The 19,646-nt window shown below is 40.3% G+C and overlaps 2 protein-coding genes across 2 annotated transcripts; both read right to left on the reverse strand.

Annotated features, from left to right (window-relative positions):
• Positions 1-4,509: 4,509 nt before the first annotated feature.
• On the reverse strand, positions 4,510-7,490 carry LOC110988612 (uncharacterized). Its single transcript, XM_022252311.2, has one exon. The coding sequence runs from the start codon at positions 7,338-7,340 to the stop codon at positions 6,444-6,446; it is 897 nt and encodes a 298-aa protein (XP_022108003.2). The 5' UTR covers positions 7,341-7,490; the 3' UTR covers positions 4,510-6,443.
• Positions 7,491-8,264: 774 nt separating this feature from the next.
• On the reverse strand, positions 8,265-12,573 carry LOC147796170 (attractin-like protein 1). Its single transcript, XM_087148887.1, has one exon. It carries the CDS (start codon positions 11,690-11,692, stop codon positions 10,790-10,792), a length of 903 nt encoding a protein of 300 aa, XP_087005013.1. The 5' UTR covers positions 11,693-12,573; the 3' UTR covers positions 8,265-10,789.
• Positions 12,574-19,646: the final 7,073 nt, after the last annotated feature.

The following is a 19,646-nucleotide window of genomic DNA, read 5'->3' on the forward strand; positions in this document are numbered from 1 at the left end:
GCTCGTAAGATTTGAGTGTGTGGTCTTCACTTCTTGATATCCTAAACGCCGGTCCACTAGATTTGCAGAACTACCGTCCTAAGCTGTGTACATGTCAGTCCGATAAGTATTTTTTAAACAACTTGGTCCACAAAGAATTCAAGTAGGCCTATAACATCTCTAGTATCTGCTTTGTAGTATAAGTTAGTACAACTGTGCGGCCAGCTCTGAATGTAGTACCCACCCTCCTCTATGCAAAATTGGCCAGCAGGTTGGAAGTTTACCACGAGTTGGATGTAACAAGTCCCAAATTCTTGATTTTAAAAATAAATCCCTCTGATCGCTCAAAACACTCACCTGTTGTGTTGTTGTAAATAATCTGATCTGTGGAATCACGAAATACTATGTGTTCTCGAGTAGAAATCCTGCCAAAATAGTGGAATCCACCCACTAGTTCAAGCTTCATTGCATACAGTTATTCAAATTAGTATTGTTCAGGGCCCCATAACATACATACCAACATTCCTGATCGACGTTTCTGCAACAAATATTAAATTATTATCTGGTCCAAACTTTCATTTTCTTTTCATTTTTTGTGGGTTAACCGATTATATTTTAAATTATTCCTGTAAAAAAAAATCACCCGCCCAAAAGTTTTTTTTCTGAACGCTGCATGCAGCCATTTCTGAAGTGGTAACCCTTAACTTTTCCGGCACTTGGGATCATTTTTCAACTGAATTATCAGCCGTTTTACTCTCATAGGGTAGCCCAGAGAACCAATTGCCATTTTCTTTAAAACACTTCCGCTCGGGTAAAGATCTCAAATAACAATATCGGTTCTCGCGTCATGCTGGTGCTGCAGTGCTACTGTACTGTCGGTGCACGTACCAGTAGCTACGGTGCGTGTCTTAAATTGCTGTCAAAGAACCCAATGAGGTGTTTTTGCGAGGTTTGCGGTCCCAACAAGGCCGTGTTAGTAGGTAAAAATAATTTCGCCTTGTTTTATTTGAAATGAATTTGTGCTTTTAAGGCTGAAAATGTTTGCAGAAGTTGCTGTGGGAAAGAACCAGTCGGCCTACAGTGTGTGTCATTACAACTAGGCCTATTGGGCGATTGCAATTATTAACCAATTGCATACTGTGTGTATGAATGTATTCAACCGTGTTTTTGAGTGGATGTTCTTTTGTCTCCTCCAGGTCTGTGGTTTGATTGTGAAGTTCCCAATGAATGGGTACAGTGTGTGGGCGACTGTCACCACAAACCTGTCTGCTTTGGTTACTGGTTGTTGGTTTGGAGCTTTTACCGCCAGTCCAAGTGTGCAAGACATGTAAGACGCACCTTGTGCTTGCCAGTTTACATTGTTGTTTTCTACTGAAAACATGTTTCTGAGCTGTTTTTATGCCCCAAACAGAATTAAAACGTGTTTTGATCCTGTTTTCAGCAAAACGAGCTACATGTATATTGCAATCACACGTAAGCCAAACCACTGTTCACAACCATGCACACATGTATGGGGGCTCAACCAACCATAAAAACTCCACGAATGAAATTAGGCTCCATTACCGGTATATAACATTCGGTCTTTATTTTCCTGAAAATAAAATCTTCCCTGTTCACAATTTCGGGATTCAAGCCCACATACCCACAGATTGCAAACTATTATGCTGTAACTGCTTGACTACTGCAGTTCGCAAAATTGTTGGTGTTTTTTACGCGAGTCTAACATTACATTTACACACACAACCACGGTGGTTGGGCTTCATACGTGTGATTGCATTTATTTTTCTGCATTTTTTTTCTGCATTGAAACCTGTTTTTGCCCGGATATCGGCCAGTCTCATGTCAAAATAGATCTAAATCAACAATTCACATGACAGCAGCAACTATCAATCCATCAATTGTCTGTCGCCTGTGATTTGTTTTGTTCAACCAATGCCCCTCAAAATTCATGTACCAAAGAGTAATGCAAATTTGGCAAAGAAAGCAATGGTTATACAAGTCTGTTATGTAAAATACTTGACTGGAATGCACAACCATAAGGGATCTACATGTATTTCCCCGCTGATATATTGCACCAGTTAATACAGTCGTATAGCCAAGATTTCGGACAAAGCCTTCAGTCGTCGAAAGTGAATTAAATATTTATCAAGCCCTTCAGTGCCTACATTCAGCTTCATTGAGGTGGATTTCGATTTAGTTTTCAACGACACCACGATCGACTTGTCTGAGGACAAAACGTGTCTAAAATTGTTGTAGAGATGTTCCAGGAATATGTGGATATTTATGTGTTGTTATCTTTTGCTTTAGCCATTTTGAATTTTTACAAATTAGCTACTTTTCCAAAGCAACGTTCAGGTGTCACCCTTCTGAACATGTCTGGACAACTGGAATTTACCCGTCATTTTGGTATTCCGGACTTGTTGATCAAGATGCCACCCGTAAACAACCTCAGGCTGCCTACCGAGGGCTAACACGACCAGGAGAAGGAATAGGACAACGAATGCGGCTTTAAGCCCATTCAACATACCTTACTCGCGGTCCCGACACCCTTGCTTTTATTTCATGTATTGTTTTGTTGAGATTTTGGTGTTACCATTTGATGAATAAATACACCTATTAATTTGTTACCTATGAAGTATTCTTTGTAACAAAAATAAATAAAAAAAATTAAAATCTAAAAATAAAAAATCTGTCATGGGGGATAAGTTACCCCCCTGGATACGCCACTGGAATGGGAGCACAGTATGGTACATAGTTAGGACATCTGCCGTTCCCCTTCCGCCAAAGACTCGGATGGATATCGGGTCCCTGACCACCTTTCCTTTGCTGCGTGTAAAATGTAGATGGTGCTTAAATCACGCACTGTTGTTTACTGTATCGATAGCGATTTCCTTCGTAATAAAGATATTTTTAGATGAAAATTGGAAGTGTCCCAGTAAAGTACTGTTGCGCACCCGCAAATCTTAAAATCCTAGCGCCCCCTAGTTTTACTAGTTCTCGGTCCTTGCATTTCTCAGGGTCTCTCATTTAGCTCAGCTATGCATTATGGACATGAAGCCGAGACGCTAATTTTGTTATTCATGCTGTACTCTGGCGTGATCCTTCACTCCTTTATCCTTGTGTTTTCTCTGTCGAAATTCCCCTCCACGTGGCTGCGTGGTAAGGTTCCCTGAAATGCTAATGTTCAGAAACCTCAGACTTTGTAACTGTCAATCATTCGCCACAGATGACCGGGTAAGCACTTTCACGCACCCGGCCCTACACTTTGTACACGTGACTTCTTATTCTGTATTTTACACACGACACTTAAATTCTTGCACACGACTCTAGCAAGAAGTCATGTGACCCTTTGAGATGGAAGATTTTCATTGGTTGAGCTGTTCAGCGACGCTCATATTTTATTAATTCCTAAGCCTCTAGAATCCTATAAATACCTCAGATTTTCCTTAACTCGTCGGTCAGTCGCTGTGGACCAAACCCTTGTTGCGAGAGCGGAACCTAACGTAGTGCGGCGGTTGGCCCCTCTCCGAGAGAAGTGTGATAGTAACCATTCTTATGGCGAAGAAATGTAACCATGTGAATGGCCAGCTAGCTTAGCTTGGACCGATGCGAGGGCGGTACGAACTTGCCCAGGGTGCTAGTGAGTCGGAGCGGCCCGTCACCGCTACGTCCGAACCGATTGCCGGGCGAGACACCCCCGTGTCCCTCGCCACCCATGTCCTGCTAACTAGCCCAGTCCTCTCCGTCTCCACGCTGAGCCAATGGTACACAGTGCGGCGATCTTATCATTGCGCTCAACACATTGCGGTCTGAACGGCAGTGTGGTCGGTACATACCTGCGCTGGCCCCGTCCAGCCCTTGCTAGTCACCGTGGTGGTCCGGGACAGCTCCCACCCCGGCCCAGCCCGATGAGTGTAGCCTAGCTGTGCGATTCTACGCACACGTACCGTACCCACTCCGTCTGACTTGCATTTCCAATGGTCCTGCCAAACCGTAGTTCAGTTACACTCGTATACAACTTCGCCTCTCTGTAACTTTGCCTTTTGTATGTTGTATTATGTTAAGCTACACCTTCTTCAAGCCCACATTGAACTTTGATGAAGAGAAGTGAGAGCAATAAACCAACCATACAGTTTGACTGTCACCCAAACCCCTTATTTCACGTCCACCCTTTAATAAATTGTTGACCCCAAATATCACACCCCGTAGACGCTAATAAAGTCTATGCTACTATCGACTTGATATTTAGGGAACGCAACAGTACTTCAAGTGCCCCTGTTGAATAATGAGACCAAGTAACGCCTTTTGGTTTGCCCGAGTCCATTCATTATTTCTGATAGAGATTGTCATGTAGAAAACCTCCTCACTGCATTACAAGCTTTTTTTTGACAATCTACTCGTGACCATACACCACCTGAAAACGTGCACTTACTTGACCTCATCCTTTTCAAATTGCCATGGGAATAAAACTGTTGTCTTTGGACATTATGAAGATACCACAATGCTCACACACACAAAATAGAAAAGAAGTGTAAGAAAACTGTCTTGTTTAATTAAACTACCGAGCAAATTTAAGGCAACAGAGTGGAGATGCATGTAGTGTATGTAACACGAGGTATGCTTTCAGAAATTGCAGCATATTACATTCAGATGTACATGCACAAGAATGATAACGATTTGTATGAACACTGATTTAAAAAAAAAGTGATCTGGACTTGGCCAATAATTACTGTTCAATCAACATATGGTGTGATTGCCGGGTTAGTTGGTGCTTAAGTAGTCAGACAATTCCAATGTAAAAAGGTAAAACGCAGATAAAAAATAAAGGAGGTGACGCTCTCTTTGTTTTAGATACAACACCAACGCTAAACATTCTTTTTGCATCGGAGAACCAACATGAAAAATGTAAGAAGACTCTACATGTACAACTTTTATGGTAAGGCAAACTTTACAAGCTGGCTTTTATTATAAAGTCTATGTTTCCTTAATAATGAATATTGACAGTCTCGGATCAGAATTATAAACTGTGATACAATGACACCAAAATTACTTCATTAATTTAATAGATGAAACGGATGTTATTATATATGATGTTATGTATATACACACAGTCTATGTACTGTACGTGTGGCAGTGTGACCTGCGTTTGACCCCATGCCACAGTGAATGACCTCGATGTAGTCTGCTAGTCATGAATACTGACGGGAAATTTCTTGAAAGCTCACTACATTTCCAGTTATTTAGTGTATTTTTCAGGAAGTTTCTTGTAAGATTGAGTAATGCTGACGAGTGTATTTTAAGAAACTTACGTAATGAGAAGAAATTTCTAGAGGACTTGTAGACTATAAAATACGGGCTCTGGCAATCAAAGACAGAAGGACGAGAGACACACGCACCGCAAGAGAGATTTTAGAAGGTAACTTTACCGAATGTGGGCTATGAGAAGTCTTTAACTTGTTGACTTCTGCACCTGTGGTGGCGAGTCCAAAGTTCGTCCAGATCAAGTGAAGTGCAGAGCTGAATCTTGACCCGGAAAAGACACTTTGTGAACTGAATCCAGTTCCAGTTTGTGGGGGCACCAACTCCCATACTTGTGACGGTCATCACGCCCTCGCCGTTTCGTCTCGAGCCCGGTCGTTCTCATTGGACGTGGTCTTTTTTGTCGCCGTTGCAGCTCATTTTTTGCGCCGTCAAGGACTGAACTGTTTTTCGCCATACGGTGGAGTCCAGCATTCTTCACTGTAGTACCTGCCACGCTCTCGCCCGTGAGAACATCTTGTTTATGTCAGATCTTTTCTTAATTCTTTATCCTTATCATTGTTAACTAGTTCCAATTGCCATTTTCTTTGTTATCTGCTAAGTACATGCTAAGTGTAACATTCTCATTAAATAATACTTGTTTATTTGTTCCTTATATCAGTATGATCTTATTTGATTTCTTTGTTGCATCGGAGAAAATTCAAGCTTCAAAATAATTTAATGGTTTGCATTTTTTTCGGATCGTAATTACTTTGCTTTCAAACTAAAGCCAAAGTTTTAATTCTCTCTCTATCTTATTATGCTACTAGCGTAAAGTCTCCTTGATCCTTTGGCGCTGAAACATAAAGTTGGTTGTAACGTAGCCAGAAACATGCAGGATCTCCAAAAATGTTTTTCATCAAAAGCAATATCCAAATAAGTGAGTTCAGGCTTCTTTGAGTTGAGTTCAGGCTTCGTTAAATTTACAGGTTTGCAGACCACACTTATGAGAATGTCGAAGTCAAATGAAGCCGAAGGACAGAGAAGGCGCCCCTATTTTGTTTGTTTTTGGGGGGAGGTTATCTTTTCCTTTTTGCAACTATTTCATTATTAAGTAAGTGTTAATTGCAAGAAATTGTCACGCCAGGTTAAATATGCCAAATTAAAATTGTTTTTATAAAGTCCAAGATGAGGTTTGTAGCTTGCATTTCTTAGATAGTCACGGTCTAGCCCATGCATACCTCTGAGTAGGTGCAGAAATAACTGGTAGTTTGAAACTTGTCCTTGTCCTCTGAGCTTGTGCTGTTGTTCAGCTGGCAAAGTTTTTTGCCGTCTCTGTTTTTCTTGATGTTAAAGGAGCGACATCCGGGCTCCTCGATGCAGGCCGAGCCACAGGCGCTGGCGCTGTCGGTGCCAAGTTCCCGGATGACGTGGTCGAGGAGGCAGGTTGAGTTGAGAATGCGGCCGCGGGCGTCGGTAAAGAAGCAGTACCGTCGGGGTTGGGTTTGGCCAGGAGTGCAGACAGCCTGACGAACGCAGAAAGCCTTAAGAGGATCAGCACAAGACACATCGTCCATGCGGTCATTAAACATTGCAGCTATTGTAGCACAATTTTGATCCATGTTCCAATTATCCGGTTGATAATGTCCCCATTCCAGGAATGGCTCTCCTCCTTGGCCCTCACAAGACCAACTTCCCTCAACTGTAATGTCGTTGCAAGCAATCCAGGCGCAGTAGTTACTGTCGTCCTGTCTTGCAACATCTGCCATGAACTCCATTTCGTCATTAGAACGAGGACCTGCCATCTTACCTCCTATCTCCTGGCATGCAGAGTTAGCGTCATACCAATTACTTTTTGAACTAGTAAGGTGATAGCACGCCTTTTCCCACAGTTCCCACCCTGACGGGCAGGAACAGTTCATGGCGGGCAGAGAGGGACAGAGGTCTGACCCCCATGCAGCACTGATCACCGCAGAGATGGCTATAATGCCAACAAGTTTGAGCAAGTACATGACTCCCTTTTTGGTAGATGGTAGCAGTTTGGAGAAAATTAAAGAATGATGTGTTTCCCTCAAATGCTGTGTCTCAGTCTGAGCATGGAGATCCAACACGAAACAGGACATAAAACTAGTCGCAACAAAAAAGGCAAAGCAACTGACGTGAGCTATCGTTGCTATAGATACTTACGACTTTGCGCCTTCAATGTTTAAGTTCAAAGGTGAGAAAAATGGTACGAGGCGTTAAAAAACGCATCCTTTGTTCAACGGCAAATACCATAGGGCTGAAGTGACAATGTTGTTCCGTTTGTAATTGTATCTGCAGTTGACCTTAATAGTTGAGACTGATCAGCCAGCAAGAGCAGCTGGTGATAACCTCTAGGCAGGAGAAGCACGTGATCGGAGGCTTTAATGCATGGACATCAGAAAATATCTGAAAAGTGAAACGCCCGCAATGAATGACTGGACGGGTAATTAGTCAGTCGTTGATAATAGCCCACCAAACTGAAGGAGTCAGGAAACGGAGAGAATTACTGTCAACAGTTGCAATTAATTTCAGTCTTCGTGAAACATGGGAGTAAATATTAGCCAACGTCAATCATCATAAAAAATAATATAATGTTAAAAACATCCAGGAACCGTTTTAACTGTTTTTTATACAAGAAGCAAACGTCTCCAAAGAAGGGGAGTTGACTTTCTATGCTTTTTAATATGCATTGAGATATCTTTTTATTAATTAAGTAATTTGCTATTATGGTGCCAAATAGAAAGAAAGTAAGAGTACATGATTTTTTTCAATTTTTTTGTAATGTTTCCTTACAGTCGTAAAAATGCCATAATAGAACATAAATAGGTAGAATTTCTCCAAGACCAAGGACAAACGGAATGGGAAACACGAGTGAAACTTGACGGCACGCGAAACTGGATCACACAAAATGGGCTTTGTTTCCGTGGTAACACTAACCAGCATTCAGCAAACCGGAAAGCTGTTAGTTTGAAGATGGTCTAAATAACCTTCAGAGGACGTATTTTATACTGACTTCATTGAATAACAACAAAGGTACCCGTAAAATTAACTGCACCGAAATGCTCGTCCAAATACCATAATCATTGCAACGGATGCCCCAGTGACTGGGGCATAAAATGTGTAAAAGAACACCAGCATTTCAAGAAACTAACCCACAACAAACAGGCACGACAAAACAAGCCCTACACAGAAGCAAAAAGAATCAAACAACAAAGCCAACATTGTTTTTAAACATTTATTTCGAATATTGGTGACTGAAAGCTAATTCTATATATAGCAAAATTATCCTGGAATACGCTTATTTATTTAAAAATTCACGTGCCCATCCGTTGAAGCTTTGTAGAGTTTCCAAACATAACATTTACTGGCGTAATAACGTCAGTTTTTCTGTCTAATTATCGCATCATGCTTGATCGTGCTAAAAGGTGGACACGCCCCCCCCCCGCGTCGAATTCCGGGCATCGTGCCAATTCCAAATAATAGCTTTTCAGGCAATAGTTGGTATCTGAGCAACTGCTTACGTCAGCACCCACCTGTGGTACGAGGGCACTTACCAAACAGTCTCGCATCACTTATCTGCGTAGCTAGGGTTTCTCTATTATGTACGGATCGACGCATGATTATTTTATAAGTAGGCATCCTTCATTAAATAATCAGTATATTGTAAGCTACTCCCTTCTAAATTCTTCACCATGTCAATGAATATTCTATTGTAGCGCAAAAGTTAAATTACAAGCGGCGTATTAATGCAAGCATACCCTTCGCTCTGGGAAATTAAAAAGTAACGTCATTAAGGAGCAGGTTTACCAGTGAATTTGCTTAAAGTTTCATGTTAATTTACCAGCAATGTGTATGCTACGTACATCTTCAAATGTACAGCCACAGGATTATACCATAAAACTTTGAAATGACAAAAACACTTCAGTTTTATCTGTGCAGATTAATGTTGCTTGAAATCACGCAGTAAAGCGGGAATTGCCTCGCTGAATCTAACAATGCATAGTGTGCATTTTGCAGACAAGTGGTGTTGCATAATAAGGCGCTGGCTTAAGGTATAATAGTGAGATGAGTAAGTTCTAGCAAGCACTCCGCAGGAACTACACTAACTTTGTGGTTACAATGTAATAAGGTCAAGTTCAACACCCTCCGGGAGGAATTTAGCGCTGAATCTTTTTGGACACAGGTTTTCAGAGCATTTGTTTTACAAACACTCGTAATTTTTTGTTATCTCTACGTTTTTCCTGGACGTCACGTTTTCTGACATGTACAGTGTATTTAGAATTCAAGATTCTAAAGGTTTTCGGAATCAGTTTAGAATTTGTAGGTGGTTATTTTAAATATATAATTACATTTGGACAAATAAATGTATAATTTGTATACAAAGGAAGAGAAAAGGGGAAAAAAGGGAAAAGGGCGGCGCTTAAAGTGCTCAGATATCGCCTACAGCGCTGTTTGTCAAGAGATATAATGGAGTGCATTATCCGATTGATACATTACCGCTAAATAGAGCTCGCACTTTTGATATTTGTGGCTTCAAAATATATCCAAACATACAAACTGTGTCGATTGATATTTCTTTTGAATATGACATTAAAAGTTCGTGAATAGGGAGAATTCGTCAACTTCTTTTTGTGCACAACACTCGTAGAGAAATAAGGTGTAGACTCGTGCCTCACAAGAAAAACACAACTAACACATTACTCAGGATTTTTGCAGCCTTTTGATACAGACAGCGAATGCAAAATGTCTAGTGGAATTTGCATGGACACGAACAAATTAAATCCCTGAGTTCGACAATCATTTACAGTCATAAAGCCAAAGGTGTTGTCGTGTAACGCCATAAAAATGTTTCAAAACAAGTGCAGTGTCATTACAAACTCGCTGACTAGATGTGTGTATGTTAACATAGTTAGATTGGAATGGATTGAAACACACCATGGGATCATGGGCGTAAGTTCCGAGGCGATGGGGCTATATATTTCCGCCCCTTTTTGAGGTGGAGATGGGCTATTGAATCATCCTCCTCCTTTCTTTGTGGAGAGAAAAATATAAGCGGATTGTGAAAATGTTTCGGACTTACCAACAACCAGTAGGCCTATGTGTTCCATGTCACTCAGAAAGGGATACCAATAAAAAAGCTATGATTGTGTCTTTCTGGTGTAAGATTCTGCTTGAATCTAATACGAGTTACTGATGTACATCTGTTTCATGAACATGGCCGCCGATAGTGTTACAGAGTGTCAGTCCCTCCCCTGCTTTTCAAATTTCCATGACCGATAAGTCACCCCCTTCCTCAATCTGCATCCCCAACGTCTGGCATAAATTTATGCCACTGCCACTGTCTGGGATGGAAAAAGAGAACTAACTTTTCTTATGAGGGTAATAAAGTCCTGTTCTTCTCTTGATCGCCAAAACAATTTCCTTCCAAGTGATTTTGTTTCCAAAAAGAGTTTGCAAATGTTTTTTGTCTTCTTAGTTCCAAATTTAATGGTTTTAGCGAATTAAAGTTTGCAAATGACCCTTCCGAATTGTTCAGTTTATGTCAGAACTAGGCAAAACATACTTCTGCGTAGATACAGAAATGTTCAGTGATCTGAAACTCGGTCTTGTCCTCAGAGCTTGTGCCACTGTTCAGCTGGCACAGTTTCTTCCCTTCGTGTTTCTTGATGTTGAAGGAGCGACATCCGGGCTCCTCGATGCAGGCCGAGCCACAGGAGCTGACGCTTTCGGTGTTAAACTCCCGGATGACGTGCTCGAGGAGGCAGATTGAGTTTGGAATGCGGCCAGTTGTGTCGGTAGAGAAGCAGTAGCGACGAGGTTGGGTTGGGCGAGGAGTGCAGGAAGCTTGACGAGTACAGAAAGCCTTGTTAGAATAACTACAACCTCCGTCATCCATAGTGCCATTAGATCTTGCAGTTATTGCAGCACAGTCTCCAGAATCATCCGGTTGACCTGGTTCCCATTTCATGAATGGCTCTCTTCCTTCCTGGCCATCACACTCCCAAGTTCCATCAACGTTTATGTCAGAGCAAGCAACCCAGGCATAGAAGATATTACCATCTTCCTTCCATGCCACATCCACCATGATCTTCATTTCCTCGAGCGAGCGAGGAGCAGCCATCTCGCCCCCCAAGTGAAGGCAAGATGACTTGCTTTCGGCCCAGTTATCCCGTGATTCTGTGAGACGATAGCACGCCTTCTGCCACAATTCCCACCCTGACGGACAGGAACAGTTCATGGCCGGCAGAGAGGGACAGAAGTCTGACCCCAATGCTGCAGTGATAAATGCAGTTACATACACAATGCCAATAGCTTTAAGAAAGCACATGTTTGTTTCGGAAAATATCACAGTTCGACGAAAATTGATACGATGCTTCATTTGCAGCTTCTCTTCACCCAAATGACTCCTCCCCTTTAAGCAGCATCTACCCCTGTGATCAAAATAATACATGACTTGTCTTATAAGTGATTCTACTTGAGCGAAAGCTTGAATAATGAAACACCCACGACGTAGTTGCGTGACCGGTAATTGCTTGTTCGCCGCTAATAGACCGTGCTCACAAGCTGAAGAATGAAGGAGCTAAGAAACAAGAGGCAGGGAAGAAAATCAAGTTAAAGTCTACAGTTGCAAGGAATCTTTGTTATGGGAAAGCATCCAAAGAATAGCCGACAACAAAACAGCAACATTTAGCATACGTCATCGAAAATGTGTTTCTGAAATAAGTCAATTTCATACTTCGGGAATTTCAACGATCTGAGTGTTCGACTGTGAAACGAATAAAAGAGCGGTACTCAACACTTTCCTTAAAAAAAACAACGAATATTTTAAGACAAATAAGTATGTTTGAGAGTGGCCGTTCATATTTCTACAGAGTCTTTCAATATTTATTTACAGTAAAGTCTTATCTGTTTAAAATGTATTTGTAAAAAAATGACTAAATAAAGATGTAAATAATACGCACGATCACGAACTTGGCTTAAGAATCGATACACTGACAAAATGGTTCAATGAGGCGGATTTTAAAGCTCTGTGCCCATTTTGTATTACCGAGTCACTTAAAAGTGTAGTTGGTTTGAAAATGTTGCAGTTTTCTTCCATTTAACCGGGCCAAAATCCTGACAACATGAGGTAGGTTTGAAGAAACTATCGAGAAAGGTATTACAATGACAATGCTACACGTATTATTTGGTATGAAACACAAAACTCAAGAGATTTTAAAATGGTGGAACATTAAACAACAATGACAATTCATTTATTCATTTATAAAGGTTTTCAAAGTCTGGAATGCTTGTATCCAATCAATTATGACTACCCCCATAATGTGTCCATGTGTCTCTATAGGTGTTTTTGCTACATGTAGTTTGCTCTGTTCTTTCCATGTCTTTAGATCCTTGCTTTAGATTTTGCATCTTGAAACATTTAAGAATTCTTGAACTTCTTGGTTTATCAGGCTGAAAAAAAAAGTTTCTTTTCACACGTAAGCCCGTCCCTGTCATATAAAAACCGGTCTGATTGAACACAACTGAAATTTAATGAACCCATTACAAGGGAATTATTCCACCCAAACCTTTGAAATCCAGTTTTCAGCGTTTCTAACTGCTACGATTGAAATCCGCTGCTGAAGGCCTGCAGCATAGTGTGGAGTACAGAACTTCACATGCTCCGATTCGCCAAGTTTCTGCGCTTCTTAAGCGTAAAATTCCCTTTTTTTAATGATATACTTTTCATCTTTTTGTGAGATAAATGCAGTCACTAATTTTTCCCGCCATCCAGGCAAAAACAAGCCAAATGATAATTAAATGTGACATGCCACTCTGTATACTTGTCCTCACAAGATATACTCCAATCCAGTCAGTTAGTTGATGTGCTGAATAATTCTAAAGCAATTCGCTTGACGTCACATTTGTTTAATATGAATAGAAAAAAGAATAGTGAAAAATCCTGACCTTCTAACCTTTTAGAGGTTAACGAAATGAGAGTTGTAGTATGTGCAAGGCAACAGGTGATTCCAAGGCATATGATTAGATAACCTTCTGGTAAGTCCATCCAGGGTAAGCTTCAGCTGGTTCTGCGCCATCAAGTTAATGGAGCTGTTGTAAGCGAGTCATTAATATTTGAGTAGCGTTTATGGATACAGGCGACGAACTGTGTAATGATATTAGATAGGCAATGAATGACCCAGTGCCACTCAATCACCACTGCAATTGACAAGGCGATCATGGGATATGATGCGCCTGTATCTGGGATCTCTACCCATCCCAGTCGCCATCTTGGCAAGTTTTCAAGATGGAAAAATGGAATGTACTAAAAAATTCCTAAAGAAGATAGGTGAGCGTTGCAATATCACAACGTGTTTATGTAAGGAGGTGCAGCGGCTACCATCGAAAGAACAACCGGTTGTTAGATGTATCAAATACCCTTTCATTCAAAATATAACCAGACAAGACGTATACGCTGTTTCTGTCGAGAAGAGAAATCGATGCATCCCATGCCCTTGTAGAGATACAGGGCCAGAGTCATCCCGCTCGATTTCCGTGTGTTCGCTACTTCTTGTTTTCCGGCGTGGGTGAAGTTACTGTCCAAGTTCCCCTCCATTTCCCTTCAAGTAAGGTTGGGAGCTTGAAATACTTGATGATTTCACATTACTCACTGAAACATTTTGATGCGGAAAATGTTCACGTTCTCTGATTACAATGTTGTTACGATCCGAAAAACTCCAAATTATTTACTTATTCTGGAGCTTAAATTTTCTCTGATGCAACGAAGAAATCAAATAAGATCACACTGATATAAGGAACAAAATAATAAACAAGTATGATTTAATGAGAATGTTACACTTAACATGTAAGGAAAATAGTAACAAAGAAAAAATTGATTGGGGCTAGTTTACAATGATGAGGAATATCGCATACAAACAAGGTGTTCTTCCGGGCGAGAAATTGTTAAGGCACTACAGTGAAGAACGCTGGACTCCACAGATGGCGAAAAAATATAGTTCAGTCCTTGATAGTACCAAAAAAAATGAGTATCGGTAGGCATAATCGTTACATTTCGTTACATTTCAACACGCGCGCAGGTGTTCATGTACAACATCGTTCGCACGCATGTGGACACACACAGGCTCATGCAGGAATTAATAATAATAATAATAATAATAATACAGCATTTATAAGGCGCCTGTATCTGGTGACCATTCAAAGGCGCCGGTCTGATGAAAGAGCCTCGGTCTCAAGAAGGAAAAGCTAGGACATAAAGGTGGGTTTTTAATCTCTGGGCAAAGAGTGTGGGGTTATGTGTTTCTCTCAGATCTACCGGGAGGGAGTTCCAAAGACGGGGGGGCGGCACTTGAAAAGGCCCTGTCACCATAACTGCTCAGGCGGGTTCGAGGAACAAATATTGACTTTCCTGATGACCTCAAGCCCGACCTGGAGCTGCGAACCTGTAAGAGTGATTGTAGATAGTCTGGGGCGGAACCGTGAAGTGCTTTGAATGTGAGCAAAATGATCTTGTATTGTATTCTATACTGGATAGGCAGCCAGTGAAGGGCTTGAAAAATAAGGGTGATGTGTGTGGATTTCTTATGGCCAGTAAGCAGGCGTGCAGCAGCATTCTGAACCAGTTGAAGGCGACGGAGCGTGTTATTAGAGAGACCAGAAAGTAAGCTGTAAGTAAGTAAGAATTGTGTATATGTTTCCATTTTTTCCCTGCTAACAAGGTGACTTTCTGTCATTTCGTGAAAACAGAAAAACACAAAGAGCAAGCTTTTTTTCATTTGTTTGTTTACAGTTACTGGGAAAGTAGACAACATTTTGCTTTGAAACTCTGCTAATCTGTTCTTTCAATCGAAGGAAGTAAAATGGTAGGAAAACGTAAAGATAAAATATTTATCGATTTTCAGGGTTTTGTTACTTCGTGAAAACACCGACGATATCTTGGAGGGTATCATTAACATGACAAAAATTGTGTACTCATCACAAGAGATCTGCTTTTGTCCTTGCTTGATCTTCATCGATACCCCTATTGACGCGCGTTTCATATTTTTAACTCCACATCTCTCTTGTGGCTTCCGTTGCATCTTTCAACCGACGTAAAACAGGCGACATTGTCTCCCAAGTGAACCAGGTTCTTCGTCCATCGACTCGTCCGTTATCCTCTTCCTCCGATTCGGACTCCGAATCGTCTTCTTCGAAGTCTTCGGTTTCACTCTGCGTAGATTTAGTTCCACAGATATCTATTTCTAATATTTTAAATCTAGGCCTACGCCTTTTTAAAATCTGGTTCAGAATCATGTCAGAATGTTCAGAACTGCATAGCTTGGGACCATCGTCAACTTCACCCCTTTTATAATCCTCTGCTACGGTACAACTGCATTTTCTACATGCCTCCCTCCGTGTAGGTTTAACTGTACAAAATTAACGTCCATGGCGAGCCTTAGAAGGATCTTCTTCAAATGACAAGAAAGAAATTGAATCATTTAATATTTAGTATACTCATTTGCTTTTTTCGTTTCTATTTTATTCATTTCTGCTCTTTTCATCTTAGTTGTGCTGCCCATTTCATTACCAGCACACTGTCGTAAAAGTTGGTACCTTAATCCTGTCCTAACTTACTGTTTATAATGGGTTTTGCGGTTTTTGTCATAAAAAACGAGAGCTGGGGTTGCAGGCTGCCACGGGCAGTAGCCCATGTTATTTGCGGTCAGGTAATCGCCATAGTTGATTGGTTAACAAAGTGAAATGGGTATACATGTAGCAGCAGTGACCGGTCAACACAGAATGTTGTAAAGTCACATGCACAGTATTGACACAGCATTCACTTATATGTGGGTTTGATTCTCTTTTTCCATGCGATGTACCGGTAGATAGACGGTTATTTCGGGCCTTAGACTAAGTAATCTTGGAAAGTACTGTTGCCAATAATTTATTTTTCTCATTTACACAAATCCTGAGGGGGTAGGGTATGTATCTCCCCACCTTTGGTGGTGGGATGATGGGCCGTGGACTCATCCCACACCCTTTTTGTGATAAGCAAAAAAGTTGATTTGTAAAATGATTTTAATGTGTTATTCTGAGTTTGACTGTTTTATGTACAATGTTTTTCATGAACATTGCCCCATAGTACATGGTGTGGCATTGATTTATAAAATATACTCTTTTCAAGACATGGTCACTTTTCTTGTGTAAACTCCTTTCCCTGTTCTCTTTGGCAGCCGTTTCATAGCACACATCAACAATCATACTGACACAAGAACGGATTCACTAATTAGCCTTGGATGACTGGTCGATGATACAATCGTGCCTGGCATTAATTTTGTTCATTAATTGTAAAAAACGTTTCTTGTGTTGGTGGGTTGTACATGTGATAAATTATTATCAAAAAATTACTACGCAAAGAAAGAAATTAATTTAAACTAAGAAAGAAAGAAAAATTCGCCAGGAAACAGACTTTTTAAATAACCGTCTATCTACCGGTACATTGCATGGAAAAAGAGAATCAAACCCACATGTCTCGTGGATTAGCATATATGTGAATTTTTTCTTGTATCAATTATCTAAAAGCCGCAAAAGGCCGTCTAAAGGATCTGTTTCTGCCATACCCAAATATGTGAAATCTGCCGGGGACATAAATTCTATAAAGCTGTCTGGGCCTCAGTTATTCGTCCCCCAACTATGTATTTGTATAGTCAAAGGTTTTAATGAAGGGTCCAAAATTTTATCAAATAAACTTTAATTTAAAAGGGACTTATTTTATTCACAGAGCTACAAGAAAATCACTCCATTGTGATCTTACAATGACGATTGAAGACTGTAATTACTAAATTTGTTACATTTTGACATCTCAAGCTCTCATTCATCACATGTATGAGAGCTTCCCTATTGTACAACTCCTGATATTCGGTTACCATTCATTCCAAAGACCTTATTTATGGAATCTATATGGGATTTTTCTTGCAAAACAATGTTCCGAATTATATATTTGAAATAGGACTCAGTTGACCGAGTCCCAATTTCAAGAAATTAAGGCTTCCTTTAATTGTGGATAGTTTTAAAGTCACATTTTCAGTTTGTTGAAGCATGGTTGCCGGTGAAAAAGGGGATGCGCGTGGGCTTGGAAAGGGATGCAAATTGCCTCGCCGAATTGACCGTGTCAGACTGGGCTGGTTGCCGGTGGAAAAAAGGGGGATGCGAGTTTGGGGTGGAATTTTCATTCTATTCAGTAGGGGGCGCATGCCTAATATCAGGTGACAATTCGATTGAACCTGTAGAAGTACCCTTTTCTTCGTAATTATTTCTAACATTACATTCACTCTACACATGATAATAATACTAGGCCTAAATATAGCTCTGATATAAAGGAGATATGATGATGCCGCTATAACATCTTAGATAAGAAGATGGTTTCAAAATGTCTGTAGTTGTAATCGCCAGCATGCACTTCAATGGTTTTACTGGGAAAACGATTTCATAAACTTCACTTAAAGTTTACCTTTGCCAAATACTGAAAATTATCGGTAACTGTTACATCAATATAGAACAGCAAAAGTGAACACCTTAAACATTAACTTTTTATTGAATTTACATTTCCAAACTGAATTCAAAATTAAACAGAGTTTAAATTGATACGGCGATGAAAGATTTCTTTAAGTTAACTACTTGTTTGACATAGAGTTCAGCTGATTTTTCTGTCACGGTCAACATTGTTAAATTATTTGTGATCTTTCAGATTCAAAATGAATGAAACAACCCTCCAGATACACGAAACAGGAAATTTTCAGACTTAGTAGCACAGTTGTGACATTTCATATAAATGACATGCAAAAACTATCCAGCAATAGTTGCACTAGCGCTAACATCCCTGTTTTGTATTGGTCTTAAAAGTCCGTTCTTTTGATGACCATGCTTGAACTGCTAAATGACAAAATCATTGAACAGTGACAGCAATATTCATTTATTCTCTCTTTTCAACGTTTCTTACATCTTAGCTTGTAATTCAATTGTTGCATGCGTACTGATATTCAACATTCCATCGAAGTATTTAATGAAATTTTAATTTCAGCATTTTTCTTTTGTTATCTTTATGTTTGTACACAGTCCATCCCACGAAATAGGCCTAAGGGTTTCTATTAAAGAAAGCTTTTTTTATTTATTATCAAACAATACCACCGTACATGAACACGATCAGTCAAGTAGGGAATTAAGAAGTAGTATTGTTTGAATTCACCGATGCATGTCGGGTCGTATCCCTTGGCATATTTTTCCATATCTATGCATGCTTTTATTATCCTGCGTTGTTTTACAGGCTCAGCATACTTTTATTTGCGACACGAAATTGTTCTAGTGTATCCTGTCAATACTCAACCCTCCAATCAGTACATAAGTTTGAAACAAGATGCAACACTGCCTCTGTGCTTAGGATGAAGAATAGCTAACTCTGCATTCATCTCAACTTTCACAGTGGCAGTTTGTCTTCTAGGAGCAAAGAAACCAGGCAATAGTTGTCGGAGATGCTCGATTATTTCCATGGAAACGTGGAAATGCCGTGCAGAGTTAACCTGGACAATGTCATCATACAGAGAAAATCCATCTCTCGATTCTATCATCTTCAAGATAGAAATTATGTCGCCTTTCGTGAAGGCCATTCCAAGCAGCCACGTTTTCATTTGTTTCCCCTTTCTGCAGGCTACAAAGCCATACGTAGTAAAAAATATTCTTTCTCACCCAAATTGATGTCGCGTGCAATGCCCAAGACAGTCATGAAGCTTACATCATTGTCGCAAACTGTAACCCTTTCCAAAGTGAGCGAATTCCACAAAGGAAACAGCTTTTGTTGAAGCATAAAATAAACAACATAATGAGATAAGGAACTAATAAAGTTGGCATTATAATGTTCATAAATTTCTGTGATCACGGTTTGTAAATTTATAAATACAACTAAACGAAAACAAACAGAATGCGTTGTGACAAACAAGTTTGAGGCAATCAAGCTGGTGAAAATGTTGGCAAAAAATCCCCGCTGCAAGAAGATTATTTAACAGTAACTGTTCACACCCATGACGAAACATCATGCATTTACATTTTTCACAACCGACAGAAAAGTGGAGGGTTAAAACGAGAAGAGGTTGAAACGGCCTTCTGAAACCATCCTGGTCACCGACATAATCAATGTGCACTGTGAGCATGCCAAAACACATTTACTGTATAGTGTGTTCAAGCATACCCTGCGGTTTCAGCAGTCGCTGAGTCTGAACTCCCCTGTGGCTGCCGAGTTATTTGAACGTGGTTAGGAGTGGATACTTGCGGTCTGACAGGGTTTCAGCACAAACCCCTTGTGCAAGGGGTGTTTGTGTAGAAGTATTAAGGTACCAACTTCTACGACAGTGTGCCAAGACACCAACATTTCAAGA

The sequence above is a fragment of the Acanthaster planci genome, linkage group LG18, assembly GCF_054643075.1.
Source record: "Acanthaster planci isolate LZ-2023a linkage group LG18, COTS_SCS, whole genome shotgun sequence".
In the NCBI taxonomy this organism is placed as follows: Eukaryota; Metazoa; Echinodermata; class Asteroidea; order Valvatida; family Acanthasteridae; genus Acanthaster; species Acanthaster planci.

Excerpts from the sequence above, each read along its gene's own strand:
- LOC110988612 (XM_022252311.2), bottom strand. The coding sequence starts at position 7,340 with ATGTCCTGTTTCGTGTTGGATCTCCATGCTCAGACTGAGACACAGCAT.
- LOC147796170 (XM_087148887.1), bottom strand. The coding sequence starts at position 11,692 with ATGTATTATTTTGATCACAGGGGTAGATGCTGCTTAAAGGGGAGGAGT.